Source organism: Amblyomma maculatum, chromosome 11, assembly GCF_055883805.1.
Source record: "Amblyomma maculatum isolate TAMU_Amacu chromosome 11, ASM5588380v1, whole genome shotgun sequence".
NCBI lineage: Eukaryota > Metazoa > Arthropoda > Arachnida > Ixodida > Ixodidae > Amblyomma > Amblyomma maculatum.
In genome coordinates this window covers 31,768,795-31,792,383 of record NC_139354.1, presented here as the reverse complement: position 1 = coordinate 31,792,383, position 23,589 = coordinate 31,768,795, and the positions used below count along the sequence as shown (strand labels likewise).

The window sequence follows — 23,589 nt, the reverse complement described above, 5'->3', positions numbered from 1 at the left end:
CCGAAGATGCAGAAAAATATGTTTTAGCTGCAATCTGCCAGTTGCTCAAATTGACCCTACATAACGGGCAGTGTCAAAATTGTACTGCCATCCACAATTCAGATGCTCTCGTGACAACAGGCCAACAGGCAGGCAGAATAGTAACTCCATTAGTCTGAAGTGCTAATACTAAGTGCCCATAGTGTCCTGCCCAATCAGCGAGCATGGCGAGAAATGTCACAAAAGAACAGCATCTCCATCTATCCTGCGAAGCAAAGGCAAACGAACCAAAATGCTTTGTAAAGCACAGCTAGGACCAAATGTACCAATAATACCAGGCAGCCACCTCCACGCTGGTCATTATATGCAGAATAACTCGAGTGATGAGTTCATAAACTCTACAAACCTACATGAACAACAAATGCGGGTCTATGCATGGCAGATTTGCAGAAATCTGGCGTGATGCAACTAACTACGCTCAGAAAGTGTAATGTGTTGAAAGCGCTTCCTACAGGTTAATTTGTTTCCTACATCTGTAAACACGTCGCCAAATCTAATAATGACAAAAATTCGTGTGGTGCACTTGAGTATGCTGAGGTGCAGTAATGCGAAATGGTTACAGGTTTGGTCACGCCACCTGGCGGATTCACTCGACACATGCTAGCGGACCTTGGCCGTATGGCGTAAGTCCATGGCGTATTTACCTAGGAGAAATGAAGGAGCGGCAAAGATGGAACTTCATGAAGACGACAATGTTCCCTGCACAGCGTGAATGTGTGTTGCAGTTTTACATGAGGCATGATCGCCTGCGGTGATAATGTATTGACCTCGTGTCCAGTTCAAGAAAGCTGACCTATATTTGGATGGTGGTTCAATTCCTGGCAGTGACACTACTTTTATTTAAGTGTCAGTTCGTGCGGACACACTGCGACGACAAGCTCTGCCCACGCCACTCATGAACCAAGAAATTCATTAATAACTGCTTCCTCAAGCACTCGGCATTTTTCTATTCAGCTTCTCTGAGAACAATTAAAGGCAGAATTGTTCCAGCAGCACAGAGTTGCTAGGCTGCGATAGCAAGAGCAACTGCTATTAAATTTAACAGACACAGGAAGTGCATGAGAAGCAGCTTTAAACAGACGAGGACCACTAGATGTCGCCTGTGTACAGCATTCTCATCAGAGAAAGACAATTCTCAGCAAATATGGGGCTCTTATTGGCTACCAAAAACTAGAAAATAAACTACAGGTATCAACACTGCTAGCTGGTTTTGCAAGTAAAATGGATGCGTCAACATCATATTCCGAGCGCAGATTTCAAAGGCTACATTACACCCCCACCGACTTCAATACGGTGGCCATCCTTCCTTTTCGGCAAGGAAGTTGCCAGTTTGAATCGAATCAGATTTTTACCTCCTGGGCAAGCATCATCATGCCAGCAGAGGCCAGAAAGAATCATTGTTTACTGAGAACAATAATTGGACGGCATAGCCCTAGTTCCCCTTTTGATTAACAACAGGGCTCTGTAATGTGAAAGTTAACAAAGCAATGTAAAAACTGGGAACAGCTCAAAAGACGCAGTGAATGGACACAAACAGTGCTGATTCGCAACCAGTGATTTTATTGCTGAAGGTGCAATGTACAAAAGGACATGTGGCAAAAAAACACACCAGAGGACCTCTACAAAAATGAGGGAAACAAAATTCAAGCAAAATGTAGGTAGCTATCTACTCTAGCAACTGCCTTTATACATTGCATCTCCAGCAATAAACAATGCCTCGTACCTTGCATCATTTTGAAGTTTTCTTTCCACAGTGCTGCACCGATTAGCCCAAGCATCGGTCGATGCCTTCACAGAAAGGAAAGCCAAGACTTCTGTTTTCGTACACCTCATGACCTTGGCTGCCGTGCAGTGCTTCACGCATCTATCCAAGATCAATTAAAAACTAATTTAAATACATGTTACTGTGCCCAATAAGTAATAACTTCGAGAACGACGATAATCATAGTGCTGAAAAAGAGGGCAGAATGAAGTACACATAGCACTTGGATGCTTTCTGTCCAAGACATTAGTAAGTTTAAACTGAAACACTAACCTTACAAGCGTGACCTTGCACTGGATATGTGTGTGAAACCTAACTACACACTGGGCAGACACATTCGGGAACTGACTTGTTAGTAGCCAGCAAACCATCAGTGGAGGTGATGCATCAAGCTAGAAAGGCACTTGTCTGGGACTTCCGTCAGAAAAGAACCGCCTGTTTCACATTAAAAAGGGACGTATATAGTCAATTTAGAATTCGCCGTTGTGTTGAACCAAGACTAGCTACACTAGGAAAATTGCACAACTGTTTGACGTTAATAAAAGAACCTGTACACACATACACACACAAAAAAAAAGATGACTGAGTCGGTAGGTGATGCACAGAACTCTAGAGTGCATGGAACCTCACAGACCTGCAAGGTACAGCTGGAAGAGAGGATGCCGAAGGAGCATTTAAAAGATGCCACTATTCCATTAGTGGGAATGACGCACAATGTAGCAAGCCCAGCCAAGTTCCAGAAACTATTGTACTGGCAGTAAGCACTGCAAAAGTTGCTGCACGTCACCTCATCAAACCTCTCACACCACATGGCGTTCACAATTCTATCTGGAACAGAAGACACTACTCTTTCAAAGAACCGAGCCCAGTGGGTACATAGGGCAATGAAACCTTGAAGGCAAGTTGCGAAATGCTAGCAAATAGTGAAACCTGGGGGCTTAGGGTTTATTTCTGCTGGAAACGAGAAATAAATTTGAAGACAAAAACAGCCAAAATAGACTTCCAAGTCGTGTGGTCAAGAATATTGTTTTTGGACCAGTACTTTAGCTAACACAAGCAAACAGACGTTTGCTGTTCTGGTTACTGCTGCCACTTGTTACTATTTTGCTTCTAGACCACAATAACGTCCAATGACTAAACGCATTTGTAATTTCAGTGCAATTTTACGGGTGAGCCAACATCCCAATCAGACACAGCCAAACAACACCTAGAAGCCAAGGCGACGATTGTAGGCAGCATAAAAAAAATAAAAAATGGCCTAATAATATTCTCCTTTCCACCTGCTCTCTTTATAGCTAGCTCATTTCTCCGAGTTTAAAACCTGAGCAGCATTGAGTACAAAGCAGAATACGCAACTGAGAAAGTATGATCAATGATCTTTGGCTAACGTTGCATGTATTCCAAGCCAACTCCTATGAAAGCCAATTATCGTCGTGTGGAGCGGTAAGAGTTTGCAAATGAATTCAAAAGTGTGTGGTCACATTGGAAATCTACATTGTTTTAGACCTTTGCATACAAAGAACAATTTCCTCCAATGCACACACACTACACATGCACAGGGGCGAGGTCGTTTACTAGTTTATTTAAAGCATCTTTATTTGAAACGAAGCTCCTCAATGCAACCTCAATGATCACAACAGCTTACCAGTTTAAAAAAGCACAATAAAGGTAAGCTCAAATCTATTATTTACTGCTGAGCAAACACTAAAAGGAAGTAAAGAGGCAAGAAAATGCCTCCACATTTTATGGGCATGGGCATGCCTGTGACCGAGAAGTCCATCATGGATTTAAGAATTTCTCAACACTCCTCACACTAACCATTGCCATCCTGCAGTATCACATAGAAATGGCAGACTATAAACCAACTCTTCTTACCAAGATTGCTTGCCGTTAGGAAACAGAATAAAATTAAAGCTTTCACTCATATTTTTCATCTGCTTGCATCACCCTGAAAACTGTTTATTAGATATCAGTCCCAACAGATGTGCCTTCCCTACATATAAGGCCTAAGATGCATGGTCTATCCAGCACAGCTGGGAGAGACCCAACACATACAGAGTGGCATCGTTCATTCCATCCTGAGTGGGCACACGCAACGGCTGGCCTGAGTTGTGCACACTACAGCCGCTACCACTGAGTGCACGCTAGTACAAATGCGGGAATAGTTCTGCGCTGGAAAAGCCAAAGTAGCTAATTTATTGGACACTGCATGTTCGGCAACCGCTATCAGACGACAGTCGAAGCCCTCCCCGGCCTTGCCCAAGTGCACACATAACCCTCCTGGCAAGCAGTCACAAGGCAGTCTTCTCGGAAGACTAGTGCCGTGAGCCGCTCGGGCGCCACTTTCTTGCAGATGTGCGGCTCGAGCATGGGGACCTCATCGAGCCGTGGACACGCAGGACTTCCCACCAGCTTCTGGGCCGAACTGACGGTGGTCGAGTTTCCACTGCGAGTCTGCTGTTGCTGCTGTTGCCGCGCTTGCTGCTGAAGTTGGGACGCTTGCGGTGCACTACCAGCATTGGGACTGTTGCTGCCTGTGAGCAGCAAAGAGGCACGGGGTGCGCGCGGCTGTTTGAGCACGTCCTCGGTTAAATCCCAGAGGCAGAGTTGCGTGTCCTGACCTACCGACCCAAAACGGTACGATGTGTCAGCCGGGCAGTCGCCGGAAGCGTGGCTGCTTCCGTCGAGGCAGGCATCAAAGGCCACCCCCTGCACCCACGAGCGGTGTCCTTGACCGCGAGCCACGACGCGCTTGTCCTGGAAGGACCACACTGTCACCAGGTCGTCTTCACCGCCGGCCACCACATACTTGCCATCGGGGCTCCAGCAGACACAGAGCAGGCCACCAAAGTAGCTCCGCACCAACCCTACCAGGTCCATGGTGTCGTAGCAGAAGACGCGCAGGAAGCCGTCCTGGCTGGCCGTGGCGAGGTACCGGGCACAGGGCGAGAAGGCAAACTCGTGCAGAGCACCATCGCCTACCACCCAGCGGTAGAGGGGGTTGCGGGTGCTCTTAGTCTTGCACGTGAACACGCTGAATCCGTCACCCTGCTTGAACAGCTGGTAGTGCGGTGGCGTGGAGCCGCAGGGCAGGTCCTCCTTGTACACGTACAGCTGGCCGCTTGCGTGCGATACCAGGAATAGGCTGTTTGAGTTAGGCAGCCACTTAAGACAAGTTACTCGCGTCTTGTCAATGAAGCGCTCATCGTTGTATAGTCGACTGAGCTCTTTCTTGACCGGATCGATCAGTTGCACCTGGCCCGCAGAGAAGCCCACAAGCAACAGCAGGCCACCATCAGGTGTTGCAGATGGGTGAAAGTCGTGGCAGGTTGGGTACGTCCCCTTGTACACACGCTTGTCCACGGGTTTGCTGAGGTCTGCTGCCTGCAAGAGTATGACAGTCTGATGAGCTCTCTATCACAAAACTCTGCCTAGACCAACAAGATGGCCCAAAATTTTCACTGAAGGAGCCTACTCATTCCTGTCCTTGTTAGCCAAGCTTAGCAGGCATGCCAATAACTTGCAAGTTCACCACTCTCAAACCAAGACACCTGCAGACATTCATAATCCAGCTTTTTGACAAACACAAGCCTCAAGATACCACAGTGCTCATTTTGCCTATTCTGGAGTACTGCAACTTGGTTTGGTCTGCACTAAGTACTTATACAGCTCTCTGCCTTACCAAAAGCGGGGGGGGTGTTAAGAGCAATGCCCAGTCATCTTTGATTGCTCATTATAACGCACTTCTACGAATAGCTGGTTGGGACCCTCTGCACCTGCGATCAATGTTCACATTACAAGACGTCTAGGTAGTATATTTATCCTTTGAAAATCTACACTTCTTCTCACCTCCTCTCAATGGTGATCAGGGCTCAGTTGAAAAAGGAATTAAGAGGGCCCCTTTCTTTACCCCCCCACCCCCCCCTCCAAACCAAGAGCACGCGCCATATTAACTCGAAGAATCTGCAGACTGTTTATGAGCATAGTCTAAGCATGTATGTTCCTTCAGAGCACATGGACAGACTGACATCTAGACTGAGCTATTCCAGGAAATCACAGGATACATAACATACTTCATCGCAAATCAGAATGCGACTCTGTGAAAAATAAATTCCTCGAGTGGTTACTTTCTTGGCTAATTCAATAGCGCAGGACGATTTGCTGCGGGACCAGCTGAAACCAGGTAGAACTGGCTGAAATCATTTTGGCTTTGTTTTTCTTTATATGGGGGCAAGTACTAAGTTTGATACTTTAAGTGGCGAAATATGAGGCTTGCTTTGGGATTAACCGTACGATGCAACGAACAGCTTTTGAAGCATTCTACATTGCAATACATAAGCTCTAGCTTTACTTTAGGGAAATCAAGAGGATGGCTTCCATTATTTATCGGACCAAACCTTGAAATCAGCAATTTTTTTTCATCTCTTGGGGGGCCCCTGATAATGGAGGGCCCAGTTAATTTGAACCCTGGATAATCTGGCCCTGATGGTGCTTTCATCGAGAAAGACCACAATTAGCCAGTTTTTTTCTTTTTACCTGGATGTTCATATAGAGGGCTCTGCCTGTCAGACTACCTCCATACCCTTGTTTCTTAAACATACGCTGATTCATCTTTGCAGAAACGGCGGCTGAAAACCACGAGGCCAGCTACGCAAACTGAAGCAACCTCTCTTTGTGGCCTACTCTCGTTCTGTCTCTTCCAATATTCTCAACTATTGAGATGTGGACATCCTGGCATGGGTGAACTCCCCATAATTCAGTAAACATTCATTGTGATTAAGCTAGAGCATCCTTATTGGTTGGTTGGTTGGTTGGTTCATAGGAAGGGAAAGCAACCAACCAACCAACCAACCAACCAACCAACCAACCAACCAACCAACCAACCAACCAACCAACCAATAAGGATGCTCTAGCTTAATCACAATGAATTATCTGCCAGAGTTTTAAGATTCAGCCAACTGTTCGGTGTTTTCTTGATGTTCAACACTTGCAAGGGGCTAGTTGGGTTATTAGGTCTTGCAGGTCCCTTGCCACATTAGCTAGGCGAAACATACACATATGCTGGTGCAGCGGAAGCCATCAGCACAAACATTTGTGTTCCTTCTCAGCACATACATACCTCAGCAACAGAAATGAATGGCATACAGTAACTGGTGAACACATTGTCATAAGCAGTGTGTTATTGAACTGCTAGTAATTGATTACTTAACGAGTATGCATAAAGCATCTGAATACAGATAGCTCACTTATCATTTCGTCTTGGAGTTCAGATTGCTGATGAGGAAAAGACAAACCAAGCATCAAAACTGCATTAATGCATGCGAAGGCGATTGAAAGAGAGAGAGAGAGAGAGAAAACAACTTAGAACTGATGTGTTTCTCAAAAGTCCACCTTTGTGTCCTTATTTAATATGCACTGGCATCGACTAGCTGGGACCAAGCTAATGCGATTTTGTCCACACACTGCGAATGAATGGCATTGCTGGAACTTCCTGTACAAATTAAATTGTGATAATTCTGGTGGCTTGTCTACAGCGCCTTACTGCAACACAACACTGACACACGAAGCACGCACGCTTTCAAGCCACGGGCCGGGTTCAGGAGGTAGGTATACCTTCTTAACGCCCCTGTACATGTAGACGTAGAGCTCACGGCCCACGTTGAAGCAGATGCGGTCCTCGGTGCCGGCAGAGTCGGCCAACGACACGAAGGAGACCTTGACGGGGCTGTTGGACTGACTGCTGGTGTAGCCGACGCGGTTAGGTCGCGAGTACTCGGACAAGCTGAGCACTTTGTAGGTGCCCTCGCGAGTCGTAAACTGCGTCTTCAGTTCGTCCTTGCCGCCGCCTTCGGACGTGGCCATCTCGCCGGCATATGCACCCGGTACCGACTCCAGCTTTGACGCTGATTGCCGCGGAACTCTAGCCGCTTGACGCGCCTAGAGTTCCCACTGCGGTAAAAGACGGCGAAGTTCACCGCGTTGCCTTCACATGCCCGGCGTAGCGGCAGCAGCGGCTGCGGCTCACGTCTTCCTCGTCGTCCTCGTCGAGGGCTTCATCTTCGCACTGCACCACACAGCTGCATAGGCTCCATGGGCAGGTCCGCCGGGCCCCATTCAGTGCGGTCTGCCGATTGCGCTCGCCGCGTTATTTGAGATCCTCCGGTCAGAACATCTCCGTTGCCGAATATGCGGCGTAATCTACGCCCGAGCCATGCACTGTAATAAACATGGCGAGCCACATGGATGGATTAGCGCAGTGTGGAACTATGTGGAACTACGGGTGGCTGTTGGACGCTGGCGGTTGGCAAAAACGCCAAGCAAAAAGAAGGTACCGCGGCGTAGCCGATTTTCGAGGCTAGTTGTAAAACCGTATAACTCCCGTTACATTGATAAGAAAAAAAAAAGCTCTTGGTGATGATGATGATCCGTTTATTAATTGCGCGATTAAAGCGACATTACCGTAAATAAACTGTTTAATGCAACTAAATAAACCACTTTACCCGATAAACATAATTTATTTAATAATGTATTAATATTCTTATTAAACAAGTTTATAAATTTATTGTTGAACACACTTCTTACTAGTGCCACCTACTTATTTCTTTTTAAGGCCAAGATGCAAAGTCTGGATTGTTTAGTCGTTTAGTTTCGTTAGGGTAGTTAGGATCCTTAGAAATATAGCAAATACTTCTAGGGACTCTAGTTTCGTCATGGTTTCGTCGTTTCGTTGCAGCAGAGCATTCCAAAACGCAGTAGTTACATGGTAGTTACAGGGTTACAGATCACTATATATAGTTTCGTTCTTGTGGGGACGCTTGGCTAATGGAACGGACAACGGAGTACCCGAGTACGATCCCGACCGCGGCGGCCGTGTTTCGATGGGGGCTAAATGTAAATGCATCTGTGTCCTCCACTTCCAACTTCCTCCCTTCCCTTTCGGCACGCTACAGGTCTCCGCCGAAAACTGCGCCCCTCCTTTCTTATTAAAGAATTTATTTTTTCTTAGTCCGCTTATCGATCAACCCCACAACACTCAAAATGTTTGATTGCTCGTAACTTCTGCAAGCAATTCCTTAATGAAAGGAACCCTAGTAGGACGCGAGCAGCTAGCCTCGGCGCAAGCCCATATTCCGTTTGGAGGCAAAATTGTACCTTTCAGGGCTAGATTATAAAAAAAAAAAAAAAAGAAAAAAAAAAGGGGGAACACGCTAATACGCCAAGAACATGCGTCTCGCGGGCTGCCCAAATATGAAATTCCAAGCTACGATTATGAACTCCAGTCGTCCGTGAGAAACTCCACCACAAACTTGGCACACTTTTCGAAAGGTCAGCGCGAATTTTGCGCAATTACATTCCCTCAAAACAAAAAAAGGAGGGGGGAAGGGGGGGGGGGGGGGGGGGGGGTCGTCTTTATTTGTCCTGTGAACATGACTGCCTTACATGAATAACGCAAAGCACACAAATTAAGAAAAAGCATGACACCATGCTTTCACCATTGCGTACAACCACATAGCACAGTCCATCACATCTTCCCCATTCGTTCCATGTTTGCAGGCGTATGCAGGTTCCTGCACTAGGGGGAGCCAAGTTTCCCTACAGCGCCCCCCGCCAATTTCCTAGAGCCAAAACGCCGTGCAAAAGGCGAAGAATGGCTACATAAGAGATTTATTCAGATGCGATGGAATTGCACCACTTTATTGACAAAACTTGTATTTGGGCTGGACGGTATACATACAGATTTGGAAGGGGAAAAAAAGGTCACTGATAAATGTGCAGGGAAAAAAGAAAACGACAGGACAATGCGCTAACTCTCATAAGAGTTAGCACTTGTCCTGTCGCTTTTCTCTTTCCGTGCGTGTTTTTCAGTGAGCTTGCTTTTTTCCCTTCCAATGCAAAATGCTATGCGCTTAAAAAACATAAAAAGTTTCACCATGGATGCAAAATTGAATGAAAATGACGCAATGATGCACTTCTCATAACAGTTCCGTGAGACCCCCCCGCCTCGGCTTTCCAGGAGTAAAGGTGGCAAGTAAGCGGTTGGGCAAAGCAACATTACGGGTCGATCCTTGGCAGCCAGTATCTTCAAAAAACCTGCATGGCCATAACCCTGCACCTTTAAAAATGTTGGCACAGGTTTGACAGAGTTATACCTCTGTCACACGAATACTTTCGATCCACATTGAACTCGATCTACATTGAGGTTGTCAAGAAGGATTGAAGCATCTGGTGCTACACGGGCGTTTTGAATGACCATTAATAAGTCTCCTTTGTATGCGTTAGGTGACGTCGAAGGTGGCAACATCCACGCTCTAGAACGTGCTTGAAAACTCGAAAGTGAGGAAGCGGCTTCGAGTCAAGCAGGCTCGGGCTCGATTGCACTTGAAAGTTGCAACCTCGATCCGCATTGAGTTGAATGCAGATCGAGTTCAATGAGAATCGAAAGTGTTTGTGTGACAGGGGTATTAAAGTATGGGCTGACTTTGCATCCCCCTGAGATGATTAAGGGAAGCAGTCCCCCCCCCCCCCCCCCCTGTGTGCGCATGCCTATGTAACCAGCCCGGTTCAGTGCTATTCATTATCCAGTTATCACCGCCAATAATCCTTTTTTGCCCTATGCCGGTGCCCACTGTGATTCCCTCACATCCCTCACCAATGATGCGGGATCCACATACACCATATGTGTCGAGCTATGCACATGTACAATTCTGAGACCGAGATGAGACAGAGCACAAGTAAAAAAAAAAGCACACATTTTTTTTACGAATCTCTGCGCTGAGAAAATAGCTGGACCAAGCCCTCATATTTTGCTAGTAGCTTAAAGCTCAAAGACGGGCAATATATCAGCAAGCACCTGCCTGCCAAGAGAGCTCAGCTCATTCCATTCCTCCACATCTGCCTCAGACAAAGCTGGCGACGATCCAAACAGCGACACACAACTTTTGACAAAAGTCTGCAGGTGTGGAGTGTTGCTTACAACTTGTGAACGATGCAATCTCGACCTGAGAAGAAACAGTCCTAGAAGTGATGCATTTGCTTTCAAGAGTGTGGGGCAGTCGACCTCGAGCGTTGCTTTCTGAACACACAGTTCCAACAGGTGGGGAAACGGGTCCAAAGTCTCGGCACTGAGTACAGCTAGGTTGAGGAAGATGCCGAAGCAGGTTTCCAGCTGCTGAGATGACGCAGTCGATTGGGTCAGGTACAGGTGAAGCTTGTCCAAAATAGGCGACTTTAGGACGATAGGCCGCAGAGTGTCGTCCGCGGTGAGGTGGCAGAGTGCCGGAATCACCAGAGGCAAGATGGCTTCCTCAGAGGCTGCAAGCTCAAGGAGAGGGCCCAGGATTTTGGCAACTTCTGGCCGCAGGGACGTTGAATCGTCTGCCAACCAACGACACAACAGGCGGCATAGCGCTAGCATTATGACTTCGCCATTGCCTTCACGTGGAGACTGAAATGCCTGCGAAGAGAGTAAGAAAATTTCATCAAAGGGACCGAAGCAGTCAAGCATGAAGGAATCACACACACAAAAACTTCGGAATTGCTTGCTTTTTGCTTAGGGCTCCTCCAATCAGTAGCTGCTGACTTGGAGCCAGTGTTACATAGTCTTCTTTGCTTTGTCAATAAACAGTGAACTAAATAATAGTTTATTTAGTCTTTGCTTTGGTTCTAAGGAGCACCAAGAAAATAATGTCACAAGGTTTTCAAGTAATTGGTTCATGTTTCTATGATTGCCATTCGAAAATGGTGCACAAAATCAACACAGCCTACATGCATTAAGAAAACGATGATGTATTCACAGCTCCCCTGTCTGTTACTAGCACGCACAACTCGTGTAAGTTCTATAGTTTGCAGCAGATGATACGGCACTGAATGCACCACTGTTCTATGATAATGTGTGACTTATGATGGTCTAGTACACCCTCTTCTAAGCATCAGAGCAGTGTTGTAATGATTTATCTGAAGTACACTAGGGGCAGCCAGAGTTGCAATCGTGTGTCTTCTATGTTGTACAGTCATCATCGTGTTCACTAAGAACTCCAACTATGCCGAGATCAAGCAGGTGGCCGAGACCGAGATTGGGTTGCGCACCCAGTGCGTGATGGACAACAACGTTATCAAGAAGTGCAATGCTGCGCTCATCACCAACCTGTGTCAGAAGATCAACGCCAAGCTTGGCGGCACCAACAACGGCCTATTGACCCAGGCGGCTTTAAACAAAGACGACTTGAAAACTTTGTGTCTGCTTTTAAATTGTGTATAGCAAATAATTAGCCCAGGAGGAGCACACTACTGCATAATTTGCAGAATTCCTAAAAGCAAGGGAACATGTATTCCCGATTGTCTCTAAGGAAGCCATGCACGCAACAATACACACCTTGCAAGCATTTCAAAGAAGTGTTGATCCTTTTCCTTGCATCTAGCAGACAAATTACCCCAAGTACTGATGTGCATTACTCCAGTAGAAAAAAAAAACTGTACTCTTTACAGGGGATCTTGATGATATGGGACAAGATATCAAATGTGCTCTCACTACAAAACTACACGACAGGTCACAGATGCACTTCACTAGAATTTATGTGAAAGGCCTTGGAAAAGCTTATGCTTGCATTCTTTTTCTAAAACTATCACTTGCAAGACGCACAGAAGAGAAGATGTGGGAATACGTGGTGAAATGGGAAATTAGAACTCAAGTTGTTGATGAGTCTATAATAGACAGGGAAGAACTTAGTGAGGACACCTAAGACACCTTATATGGGTTGCTAATGTGAAAACGTTATGTTATGTGCGCCTGTGTTGTGTTTCTGTCTATGTTTCGCCGCAGTTCTGGGTACTATGCATCAAGTCGCCCGTCAAGCTGTTATCCTACGTTATATTATATTGTGGACTTCGGTTTCTGCTTCGTTTTTATGCATTGGCCATGTACTTGTGTGAGAATCCTGTGCACTTGTTTATTGGCTGTTCGTGCCATGTGTCCCAATCTATATATATGTGTGCTCGTTGAACAAGCTTCACTCACAGTCTGGTCATAGTCACACACAATCGAGTCTCGGCACACTTCGTTATGGCCACCCCTACAACATATTGAAGCTGTATTGTATCTAAAATGCACTTTGTATCAAAGGTAATTTAACTCTAATGACCTTTATCTTATACCTCTGTGACACAGAAAATTCCGATCTTCATTGAACTCGATCTGCATTGAGGCTTTCAAGAAGGATTGAAGCATCCAGTGCTACACGGGCGTTTTCAATTAGCATTGAGAAATTTCCTTCGTGTGAATTAGGTGATGCCAAATGTTCTGCCGACAGCCAAAGCACGGTGGTCTGTCGTTTGCTGTCAGTCGCAATGAGTCTCAAAAAGAAACACGAGATTGAGATAATGATAGCACGATTTCAGCATACACAGCAGCATTTCGTTTTTGGTGCCTCAGGCCACCTAATCTATCTTCCCAGTAGTCGATGAGTGCTGCAGTTTCTCTTTTGCTCCACAGTTCCCGGGCCAACTATGGTTACTATAATTCAGTCCATGGTCCCGTCAAAGAGGACGCCATCTTTGCAAGCAGTGGACCGTGGTGTCGAGATTATAAAATTAGCTCAATATAAACAAGCTTAATATTCTACGAATGTTCTAACGATGTTTTAAAATGTTCTATAATGCCTTTTCATTACATTTATATGTTATTATTTGCGGTTCAGTTGCATTCACGTGTTTTCAAATTTTAGAGCTCGCTGATGACGAGGGTGTCAGCGACCGCTTTCGAGTGTGCTTGAAAGCTCAAGAGCGATCGAGGAAGCAGCTTGAAGTCAAGCAGGCTCGAGCTCGATTGCACTTGAAAGTTGCCGTGTGACAACCTCGATCTGCACCGAGTTGAATGCAGATCGAGTTCAATGAGGATCGAAAGTGTTCGTGTAACGGGTATTAAAAGCAGTAAGGTAAAGGGATCTCTTCTCCAATTTGCAATCTGCCAGCCGTGGAAGGTATACTAGCTGGTTTATATTTAATTCTATTTAAATTAAATTTAACTGATTCTATAGATTGTGGCAGGTGGTTTTATAACATCACGTTTTGAGGGATGTCAGGTTTTCTTCCTAATGGGGTCTCTAACGATTTTGATTTCAAAACTAAGAATGGTTGCTGGCTTGACCTTTACACGTGTCATGGTCACCTTTTCACCTGACTTCTTTGAAGTTGTCTACAGTCTACAGAACCTCGACAGTCCACTTTATCACACCTGGCTAGTTATAATGCCTGAAAATATTGAACTCCTTCGCACATGACTAGGGAAAAATGAGGAACACAATGATGGTCATAGAAAAAAAAAGTGAATTTATGAACGGTTTGTTTTCTCCTGTCTCGAGCAGGCATCTTGAATGTAGCAAGACATGTTCATTACATAGTTTCTATAATGTTCTGACAACTTCAAACACTTTGCTTCCTTCTGCTGCAGATAAAAGCTGGCCATATTTTTTTTTTGTATCCAGCTTGTAACAGGACCTATTTCCTCAATAATTTTCAGCACATTTTTTAGAGGTGAATGAAGAAGGCTGCAAGCTCGGCACGTTGATTGATAAAAATTCATATTTGGAAAATGGTACAATGAGACAAAGGCATAATTGTGTTGTCTGCCAATAAAGTTTCCTACTTTAATAAGATTTAGCAACTCTGAATTTTAACCACGTGTTCTCATATACACTTTAGTAGACTTTTCGCTGATTAGATGTTCTGTTGATAGTCAACGCCTGTGTTTTTATTCTCCGTGTCCGCGTCTCCATGCGCTATTTTCCAAGTATGTCTCTAAGGTCGGTATACCTCGTCCAGGAAAGCGATCAGCACGCCTGGCACCCGGGCGACCGAGGCTGGAAGCTTGCCACCGGCAACGGCTTCATCTGCGGCCACCTCCAGCAGTGTGCAGCTGTGGGCCACCAGTGCGGCGTCCGGCGGCGTGCCTCCCTGGGCCCCGAAAAGCTGCATCTCCAGCTCGACAGCAGCCAGAGCCGTCGCTGCGGCGTCCAACGATCCCAGTCTACGATGCTCGGCCATCGACGCCAGGAGCGCGAACAGACCGCGCTTGGCATCCGCATTTAGCTTGCCCGCCGCCGCCCGTGCCGCGCAGGCACGTAGGGCCAATATCAGCGCTGGTCCATTGTCGTCCGGCAAGTTTGTGGCGAGGGTCGTGAGTAGAACGCCGAGCTCGGGTGTAATCTGTTCCACCAGCGCCAACAGCAACCCGCTCTCGACCAGCACCCGGCGTCCCGGTTCGTGCACGGCGAGCCGCGACGCGCAGTCGACGCCCGTCGCGGTTCCCAGGTGGTCCAGGACGGCCACTAGTGCTTCCAGAGCAGGTCGCAGCGGCTCACACAGGTTGGCATCGACGGCGAACGCACACACGATGTCTGCGCCCAGGGCACGGAACGAGTCCTCCTCCGCCCGCAGCAGCCTCACAACAAATGGTACACTGATGGCGTCCAGCAGCTTCCGCTTGTCATCGGTTTGCAGAGATGCGGCATCCACTGCTTTGGTCAGGACGAGCAGTGCCGCCAGCTTCTCGACGTCCGAAGTTGATTTGCGCAAAGCCTTGCAGGTGCTTTTCAGCAAGCGACCCCGGCGAATCGCGTCTCGCTCCACAGAGCTCATTTCGACCGATTTGTCACTACTGTTACAGACGCAGTAGACGATTAGCCCGCAATGCGTGATGTCTAAACCAAACTACTGTAGCAGTCCGAAGTAAATAAAAGCATAACTGGCTGTTCGCGATCCAAAAAGCTAGCAAGCAACCCGTCACAACACCACAACGTGCTTTCCAACATATTTTGGCTAGTGTCGGCCTTGTTTCGGTTGCGAGTCGGCTGACCATTGGCTCGCTTAAAGCGATTTTGTTTTCCTTTAGCCAAAAGAAACATTGCTATGATTCATATAATAATAGTGATGAATATATATTTGATAATGTAGATATGTATTTGTTTTGCACCAGCGGTATATTAGTCATCAAAATTATGCAGGGGCGCGCGAAGCGTCAGCGGCGACGGTTTTCCACTTACGCCATTTGCTCCGCACACTAGTCACACTAATGCAATGTCGACTTTCGCGCTAGCCTGAATGGCGGGATCTTCGCGCCAGAGTCCTTCACGTCCTGACTTGTCTATGCTGACGGCAATGTGCAGTGCGTTTTCAAGTACGGCGTTGGTGTTTTCTTGAGTATTTGTTGAACGGAAGCGGACACTGAAACTAAGGTAACTTATTGCTAGAAAATGTTCAACAGTTCGCTATCAGCTGTCGCAACAAAACTGCTCAGAGTCTGCAGCTGATACCAGACGGCACATTTCAAGCACTTCTGTTCGCAGAAGTAATTTTTGTGACAGACGTTGTGCATTAAATATTTCATCCTACTCAAGTTAGCCCGCAATGGTTTAATGCAGATCACTTCTGCTTGTCAAACTTCGGTATTTTCGACTGATCGGGACGTACTAATTAAAAGTGCCAGAAGCGAGCCTTTGAACGCACCAAGCCTCTGACTGTCTCCAGCAGCAGTAAAAACTAGGAAAGTGAATGGAACACATCATGCAAGATTTACTTTGTTCATTTTTCAGCAACCAGTGCTCGATTTCACTGGCGTGCACGTCCCGTGGGTCGTGCAATTGAGGCACAAAGCGTTGCGTGAGCATGACGGACGTCGAAGAGAGAGACGCTGTTGAGTTCGAGGATGCCGAAAGCTTCGGACCGGTGAAAATCCAAAAGTTAGAGGTATGGCCAATGGCTGCGTTTTCCTGCCCATTGCACATCCTCAGCTGGGAGCTTACCAAGGTCTTACGAAATCGCTTTGCTTACAGTTTTGTCCAGAGAGGTTGTTTAGGTTGCATGTTATTGAACAGTTTGTGCCCAGTGTTACTTCCAGTTTCATTTCTTTACTCCAATTTAAAAAATACTTCATTCTAATTTATATGCCTGTCGTGTTGCGAAGCAGTAATTTCCAGTTTAAGGTATCCTACAAACTTCATTTCATTCTGGCCTCATGGCAAGGCTTATCATTACGTTAGAGCAGCATTTGAGAGCTTGTTTGCATTCATGGTGTATTAGGTGTGGTGATGCATGAAAAATTTAAATATTCAGGGTTTATACGAGCACATAGCTTCCCATTCTGTGCCTGGAAAGTTGGTTCACTTTTGGTTAAGAAAGCAACAGATGTTGGTTATGAATGCTTCCAAGTTATGTAACAGTAGCGTAGGACACTATGGGATATGATCCTGTGCTGCCATCTGCAGGGCAATGGCATCGGAGCGGCAGACATCCGCAAGCTGGAAGAGGCTGGGTTCCACACAGTTGAGGCAGTAGCATATGCCCCCAAGAAGCAACTGCTGGCCATCAAGGGCATCAGCGAAGCCAAGGCTGACAAGCTGCTAGCCGAGGCGGCCAAGCTCGTCCCACTGGGATTCACCACGGCCACAGAGATCCACCAGAAGCGCTCGGACATCGTTCAGATTACCACGGGATCCAAAGAGCTCGACAAGCTGCTCGGCGGGGGCATCGAGACGGGTTCCATCACGGAGATGTTCGGCGAGTTCCGGACTGGCAAGACACAGCTGTGCCACATGTTAGCTGTTACTTGCCAGCTGCCCATTGAGCACAGTGGTGGAGAGGGAAAGTGCCTGTACATCGACACCGAGGGCACCTTCCGTCCTGAGCGGCTCCTGGCCGTGGCAGACAAGTACGGCCTGTCGGGCCAGGATGTGTTGGACAATGTGGCGTACGCAAGGGCCTACAATTCAGACCACCAGACACAGTTGCTTATTCAGGTTGGTGGGCGGTGCCACAAACGGAGGAGTTCGTTTTAGTGACATCCGTAATGTTCAACAGGGGCTATTTACATTTTTGGATGATTGAAACCCCCAAGGCATTCAAGAGGGACCTTTTCAGTTGCCTTTAGCATGTCCACATTCCAGGGGGCTACACCCTAACTTGATGATTGTCAACAATTTCTGAAAAGTCTGAAATATTGGCTGTGCTTATTGTAATGCTTAGAGCCCCCTGTTTGGACAGCTAGCTGACGATAGCGTGGACCATAGTGTCATCCTATTTCTTTTGTAGATAGCGAACAATGCAGCTCTTGAAAGTCCGACATTTAGCTTGCACTCATTGCTAATTGAAGTGGAATGAACCAATGACTGCATCATATTTGGGGACAGCTATTTGCTGTTCTTTGCATTCATTTTGAAGTGCAATTTGTGTTAAAGGTTGAACTGAAGGCAGCAGAGTAGTGCCAATATCACGATTAATCCTCAATATGTAGCACCAGTGTCTTGTCTAGCTCATGGGACATGATGCTTACTGATGGGAATGCAGGCCTCGGCCATGATGGCGGAAACCCGGTATGCGCTGCTCATTGTCGACTCGGCCACGGCGCTCTACCGCACCGACTATTCCGGTCGCGGGGAGCTGAGCGCCCGCCAGATGCACCTGGCACGCTTCCTACGCATGCTACTCCGGTTAGCCGACGAATTTGGCGTTGCGGTGGTGATCACCAACCAGGTTGTGGCCCAGGTGAGTGCTCACTAAATCACGATCTGCTGAACTCACTAGAACATTTTCATTTGTTTTCCCATCACAGTCTTAAAAGGACTATGTACTGATTCATGTTGACTTGTATTGACTAATTAGTTGGGCTTCGTTGCCTGGAAGTGGCCAAAAAATTAAATGCACCCATCAGTGAAGGTGGCCATTTTTTCTCACTGATTCATGCTGGCTTGTACTGACCTGTTGGTTAGGTTTTGTTGCTTAGAAAAGGTAAAAAAATGAAATGCACCCACTGGTTAAGGTGGCCATTTTTCACACGCAAACCTGCGGTAACATCAGTCGCATTGACATTAGTCATGTTATTGAATGCGGACCTCCGAGGCCTGGCCACACAGCGTCCACTTTTTTCAGCACTCGAGTTTGTACTTCTCCTGACGTCACCACTGTCACAAGTTTGAATTGAGTCGCGTTGGCAGAAAGACATTTTCGGTGTCCTACGATGTTGAATTATCTTCGGCCAACTGTACTAGGAAGTACTGTGCTCACAATAGCAACAGTGGTCCTGAAAATTAATATTTATCATTTAAGTAATGTTAACATTAATTAATTTTGAATCTGCCATAAGTAATTTTGGCTTAGTATCAACTGCTTTACAAATATGCTGCTAAGAAGAAAATTTCTGGATTGTCTCGAAGCACTTGATGCATAATTTTCAGTTCAGATTCTATTTGACATTTTTGACTGCTCACGTGAATCAAACAGCATTGTTTGGTTCAGCAGTAATTTGGCGAGGACCACCATTTAGAGTGTGCAGGGCTGCAGTGCAGTGTTGGGGGTTCTAGTAGCAATAGCTATGCACCCCATTGCGCAGGTGGATGGGGCGGCCATGTTTTCTGCCGACCCCAAGAAACCCATTGGAGGGAACATCATGGCGCACGCCTCTACCACAAGGCTGTACCTGCGAAAAGGCCGCGGGGAAACCCGCATCTGCAAGATCTACGACTCTCCATGCCTGCCCGAAGCCGAAGCCATGTTCGCAATCACCCCTCAGGGCATCTCCGATGTGAAAGAGTGACAGCCTCCTCTAGTCGAGTAAATGCTGTTCATATTCACCGTGATTGGATCTCGTGGCATGGAATGAAGAGGCGCTGCAATTTGCTGGAAAACCAGTGGTCTCCAGGTGAAACATACGACCTTCATGCGTGACTAAATGCATGTAAACCTGTGTGGACTTTCAACAACTCAAATGTACCACGTTCCTTCGTGTATGCACTTCTATTCACATATTTGCAATATCCAAATACACAGTGTCATTGAAATTCAACTGCTGTGCTGTTCTTTCTGAATGAGATGCGCTACAGCTGAATGACTGGCGTGGATTGTAACCAAGGCTGTGTTCAGTGGATCCACAGTGTAGCTCCAGAAGATGTTTGCTACTGATCAATTTGAACCCCGGTTTACAAGTGGAAACTTGGGATCATACATCCTATAACACGATTCAGTGAAGTTAGTGCCTGAGATGATCTGCTGAAAAGTAATGGCGCCTGGCTATTGTGTCTACATATTCTGCAGAGAGGAATCGTTATAGTGATCTTGCATCAGTTTAATACAGGCTGTTTCACCCACAACTATTAGTAGTTTTTAAAGACAGCTACTATAACTAGTATGTCAGTTTTTAGATTTTAGGAAATGCATTCTCGTTGCCGCTGCAGTGCAAGGAATTTTGGGGCTGCTTATGGGCAAAAGCGGAACTGAGTACCCAGAAAAAATTCTAGCTATGCCTATGGCCACACATATCGCACAGTTGCATGCCTGTCACATGCTCTCTGCTCACACGCTGCTTCTGGCAGGTGCTCCGAAAGCACCCAACATCTGCACCGCTATGTGATATACACTCATAGGCTTGGCTAGCACTCTTTGTGGCTTGGCTTTGCGATTAGTGGCAATGGGAGTGGCAATGGGAGTGGCATTTTTTAAAGTAGACTACATGCTGCTCGATAAATAGGGAGCACAACTGTAAGACTTTTCTAGAGTGTTAGATAACTTAACCGGGTGCACAGCACCGCTGTCAATGTTATGGCGAAAAATGCGCTTCTTAAACAGTCTTAAAAGGACTCTATGTACTGATTCATTTCCTATTTTCACAAATTGCTCACCGTCTTAGGTGAAACACTGTGCAGTACAATTCCTTCCCACGTCAATTCCTGTTTTGGGTTTCCCTGTGTCGAACACTGGCTAAAGCAAAGTCATGCGCTGGGCTTGAACCATGCACGTACACGAGGCGCGAAATGATAAGCGAATTTCTGTGCCTTCTCCAGGTTTCGTTCATGGCACACCGTCGGTGGTTTCCAAACAAATCATTTTTTTCCTCCTTTCATTTCGCTTCCATAGCTATGTGCCAAGAAGGACATGATCCGTGCCCCTGCCAATAAGCATCATACTGTTGTCAGCGTGCGCTGAAAACAGAGACAGTGGTATATTCTCTGCGATATTTCTGACAGCTAACAGAATGCGCTAAAGAGGCTTTGTTAAAGAGAATCTTTAAGCAGAATAATGGGCTGTGATTAAATTTGCAGTGCATATTTATAAAGCTCTTAAAAATTTAAAAAAGGACAACATTCATGCAAAAAGCGGCAGCACTATAAAGCTTAAAGAGAATAGAATACTGGGATTGTAAGTTCAATTTCGCACATTTTGCTAGCAATTTTGTGTCAAGGGCAAGTTCTTAATTGGTACACAAAACCACTCTGCATTTCCAGATAGCATTATATTACATGCCGTTCAGTGGCCATTCATTCTTCGTACGCAAGCATTCAGAGAGAGTGAAAAACTGCTGAAAGCAGTAATTGCCAACAAAAGCATCGGGGTCTTAATTTTTTGTATGCATAACATGGGACACTATTTTACCTTAGCACTCTAAAAACAGCTGAAATCGCAAAATTATTTTAATCTTCTCCAGAGATGCTCGTTTTCAGCTAGTGATTTTCAGCAGCCAGATTGGGTGCTGCCTTTCTGATTGGACACTCGTGGTCGAGTGTCCAGTTTTAACTTTGTTGCTTTGTACGGTATTTGTGTGCACTGTAAGAGTTTTGTAAGGGACAAAATCTAAAACTAAGACGTGAAAGTGGCAAAAAACTAACAAGAACTACGCCAGGGGCGACGCATGACATTTAACTTCAAAACTTCGTAAAGACGAGTCTTGCGTGCTGCTCAAACTGCATCGAGAAGGCAGCAACAGAAAAGAAAAGCCAGCTGACACACCTCGGCCACAAAATGCCAAGAGAAAGGCCGGACAAGAGCGGGGAAGTAGTGTGCTTTCCAATCTTGACAGTAAAGAAACAACAGGGGAGCTTCTGTCGTTGAGTTTGTCGCACCTGCTTTGTCTACAGCATGTACACAGAATGACTGTCAAGATGCGCAGCTGTGGCCGCCTCTGGGGAGGCAATAATTGCTTGCAACATTTCTCTGCATGTGTAGAAAAATATAGTTTTGATTGCACGTGCCCAGCCTCGTTGTTAGGCGAGTGAAATAGTCTATGAAACGCGGTTTCGTCTGATCTTTCCTTTCTGAATTTTCTAAGTGTAGTAACTTTCATTTTCGTCCTCAGATTTCAATATATTTTTTTTTCACCGACATCAAGAATGCATAAGGAGTATTTAAGCAGAATAATGGGTTGTGATTAAATTTGCAGTGCACATTTATAAAGCTCTTAAAAACTTAAATAAGGATAACATTGATGCAAAAAGTGGCAGAACAATAAAGCTTAGAGAGAATAGAATACTGGGACTGTAAGTTTAATTTCGTGCATTTTGCTTGCAATTTTGTGTCAAGGGGGAGTTTTTAATTGGTACACGAAACCACTCTGCGTTTCCAGATAGCATTGTACTACATGCCGTTCAGTGGCCATTCGTTCTTCGTATGCAAGCATTCAGAGAGAGTGAAAAACGGCTGAAAGCAGTAATTGCCAACAAAAGCACGGGTCATCTCCTGCACTTTCATTAAGCTCAGCCTTGTCATTGTGTGCTAAAATGTGATCTTTGGGGCAATTTGACCGGTGTGGAGGCTGGATAGTGCTAATTAAAAACAGCCGCCTGCAGGAGTAAAATGGAGCGAAGCAGAGGCGCTTCCAATGCAGAAATCTTGCAATTTCTAACGATGCCTATAGCCAAATGCCAACACTAAACTCCTCTTAGGATAGAGGTCATGATCTTCAAGTTAATGTATTCAGCAAGAAATTGTACTCTTTTACCTGAATGTGTTTACTATTTTCCGTTTAACTCGGTTGTGCTGATCACATTTCTGTAGCAGGCAGTGATCAGTGATGCACATACCACACGTGCGCTATTTGTTCCACTAACCTTGGGGACACCATTTTGAAAATTAATTTAATCTTTACTAATTTAATTTGCCAGCTTGAAAATTAAGCAGTGGCATATTTTTTTCTAAATCCGACTCCGAGGATTGTTTGTTTGTGCAGGCCCTGCTTTTGACAAGATAACTAAACAAGGTGATAAGTTAGTAGTAACTGAAAATGTCATCTTTAGTGCGGTTAAATTTTTATAAAATTCTGTCTGAAGCAAAATGACAATCACTGACAGAATGTGTGGTTTCTTTGTGACAAAGCTGGCATGTGCACTGACTACTGTTGGAGGTAAAGTGGTATATAGCATGTGGTGGGAGGCAAAGCCAAGCAAAAATACATTGCCACGCTATATCTAAGCAGTGTTTGGGATTGAGGCCTTTATTTAACCTGCATGCATGTCACTTGCCTCATTTCAATGTGTCTTACTCCCAGTGGCTGAACCGCGCATTAGCAGCAGTGGTTCCATGCGTCTATTATCATTTTGTTTACGGTTCTCATTGCACAGTCGAGATATGACAACAGAGCTGGCGCGAGCCACAGGCTCTCTGGTTCCAGACCATGAAGGCATATTACCAGGGACTAAAGTCTGCAGAATGTGAAAAGGGAGAGCAGAATACAAGAGCCACTTGTCACTACTACCGCTGCATCTTACACAACACATACGCCAAAACGACCTCCAGAAGTGTGGTCTCAAGCTGCCAGCTAATAACAGAGCTATTCACTTCGTTGCCGTTCACACGTTCTGGAGACCTTTGTTTCCCGATACTAATACACATGGAATGAAGAACTGTTCGGGAACTGTACTCGTAAAACTAACAAACATTTTATTATCACTTGCTGCTAGCTACCAGTGTTGTGTTGACGCTCCCTTAGGGAATTTGAACGTTTTTCACACTCGCCAAGTGCACTTCTGGTGGTG

The 23,589-nt window shown here is 45.9% G+C and overlaps 3 protein-coding genes across 3 annotated transcripts; 1 reads left to right on the top strand and 2 right to left on the bottom strand.

Moving 5' to 3' along the window:
- Nucleotides 1–1,579: 1,579 nt before the first annotated feature.
- LOC146173392 (WD repeat-containing protein 20) lies at nt 1,580–8,182 on the bottom strand. Its single transcript, XM_084584245.1, has 2 exons — nt 7,415–8,182; nt 1,580–5,185 (listed from the first exon to the last, which is right to left on the bottom strand). The coding sequence occupies exons 1-2, from the start codon at nt 7,661–7,663 to the stop codon at nt 4,028–4,030; spliced, it is 1,407 nt and encodes a 468-aa protein (XP_084440371.1). The 5' UTR covers nt 7,664–8,182; the 3' UTR covers nt 1,580–4,027.
- Nucleotides 8,183–9,203: 1,021 nt separating this feature from the next.
- On the bottom strand, nt 9,204–15,617 carry Neurochondrin (neurochondrin). The gene is made up of 2 exons (XM_084584277.1): nt 14,609–15,617; nt 9,204–11,255 (listed from the first exon to the last, which is right to left on the bottom strand). Exons 1-2 carry the CDS (start codon nt 15,431–15,433, stop codon nt 10,617–10,619), a joined length of 1,464 nt encoding a protein of 487 aa, XP_084440403.1. The 5' UTR covers nt 15,434–15,617; the 3' UTR covers nt 9,204–10,616.
- Nucleotides 15,618–15,832: 215 nt separating this feature from the next.
- Nucleotides 15,833–19,631, top strand: spn-A (RAD51 recombinase homolog spn-A). Its single transcript, XM_084584278.1, has 5 exons — nt 15,833–16,029; nt 16,387–16,540; nt 17,059–17,589; nt 18,137–18,334; nt 19,179–19,631. The coding sequence occupies exons 2-5, from the start codon at nt 16,460–16,462 to the stop codon at nt 19,380–19,382; spliced, it is 1,014 nt and encodes a 337-aa protein (XP_084440404.1). The 5' UTR covers nt 15,833–16,029; nt 16,387–16,459; the 3' UTR covers nt 19,383–19,631.
- Nucleotides 19,632–23,589: the final 3,958 nt, after the last annotated feature.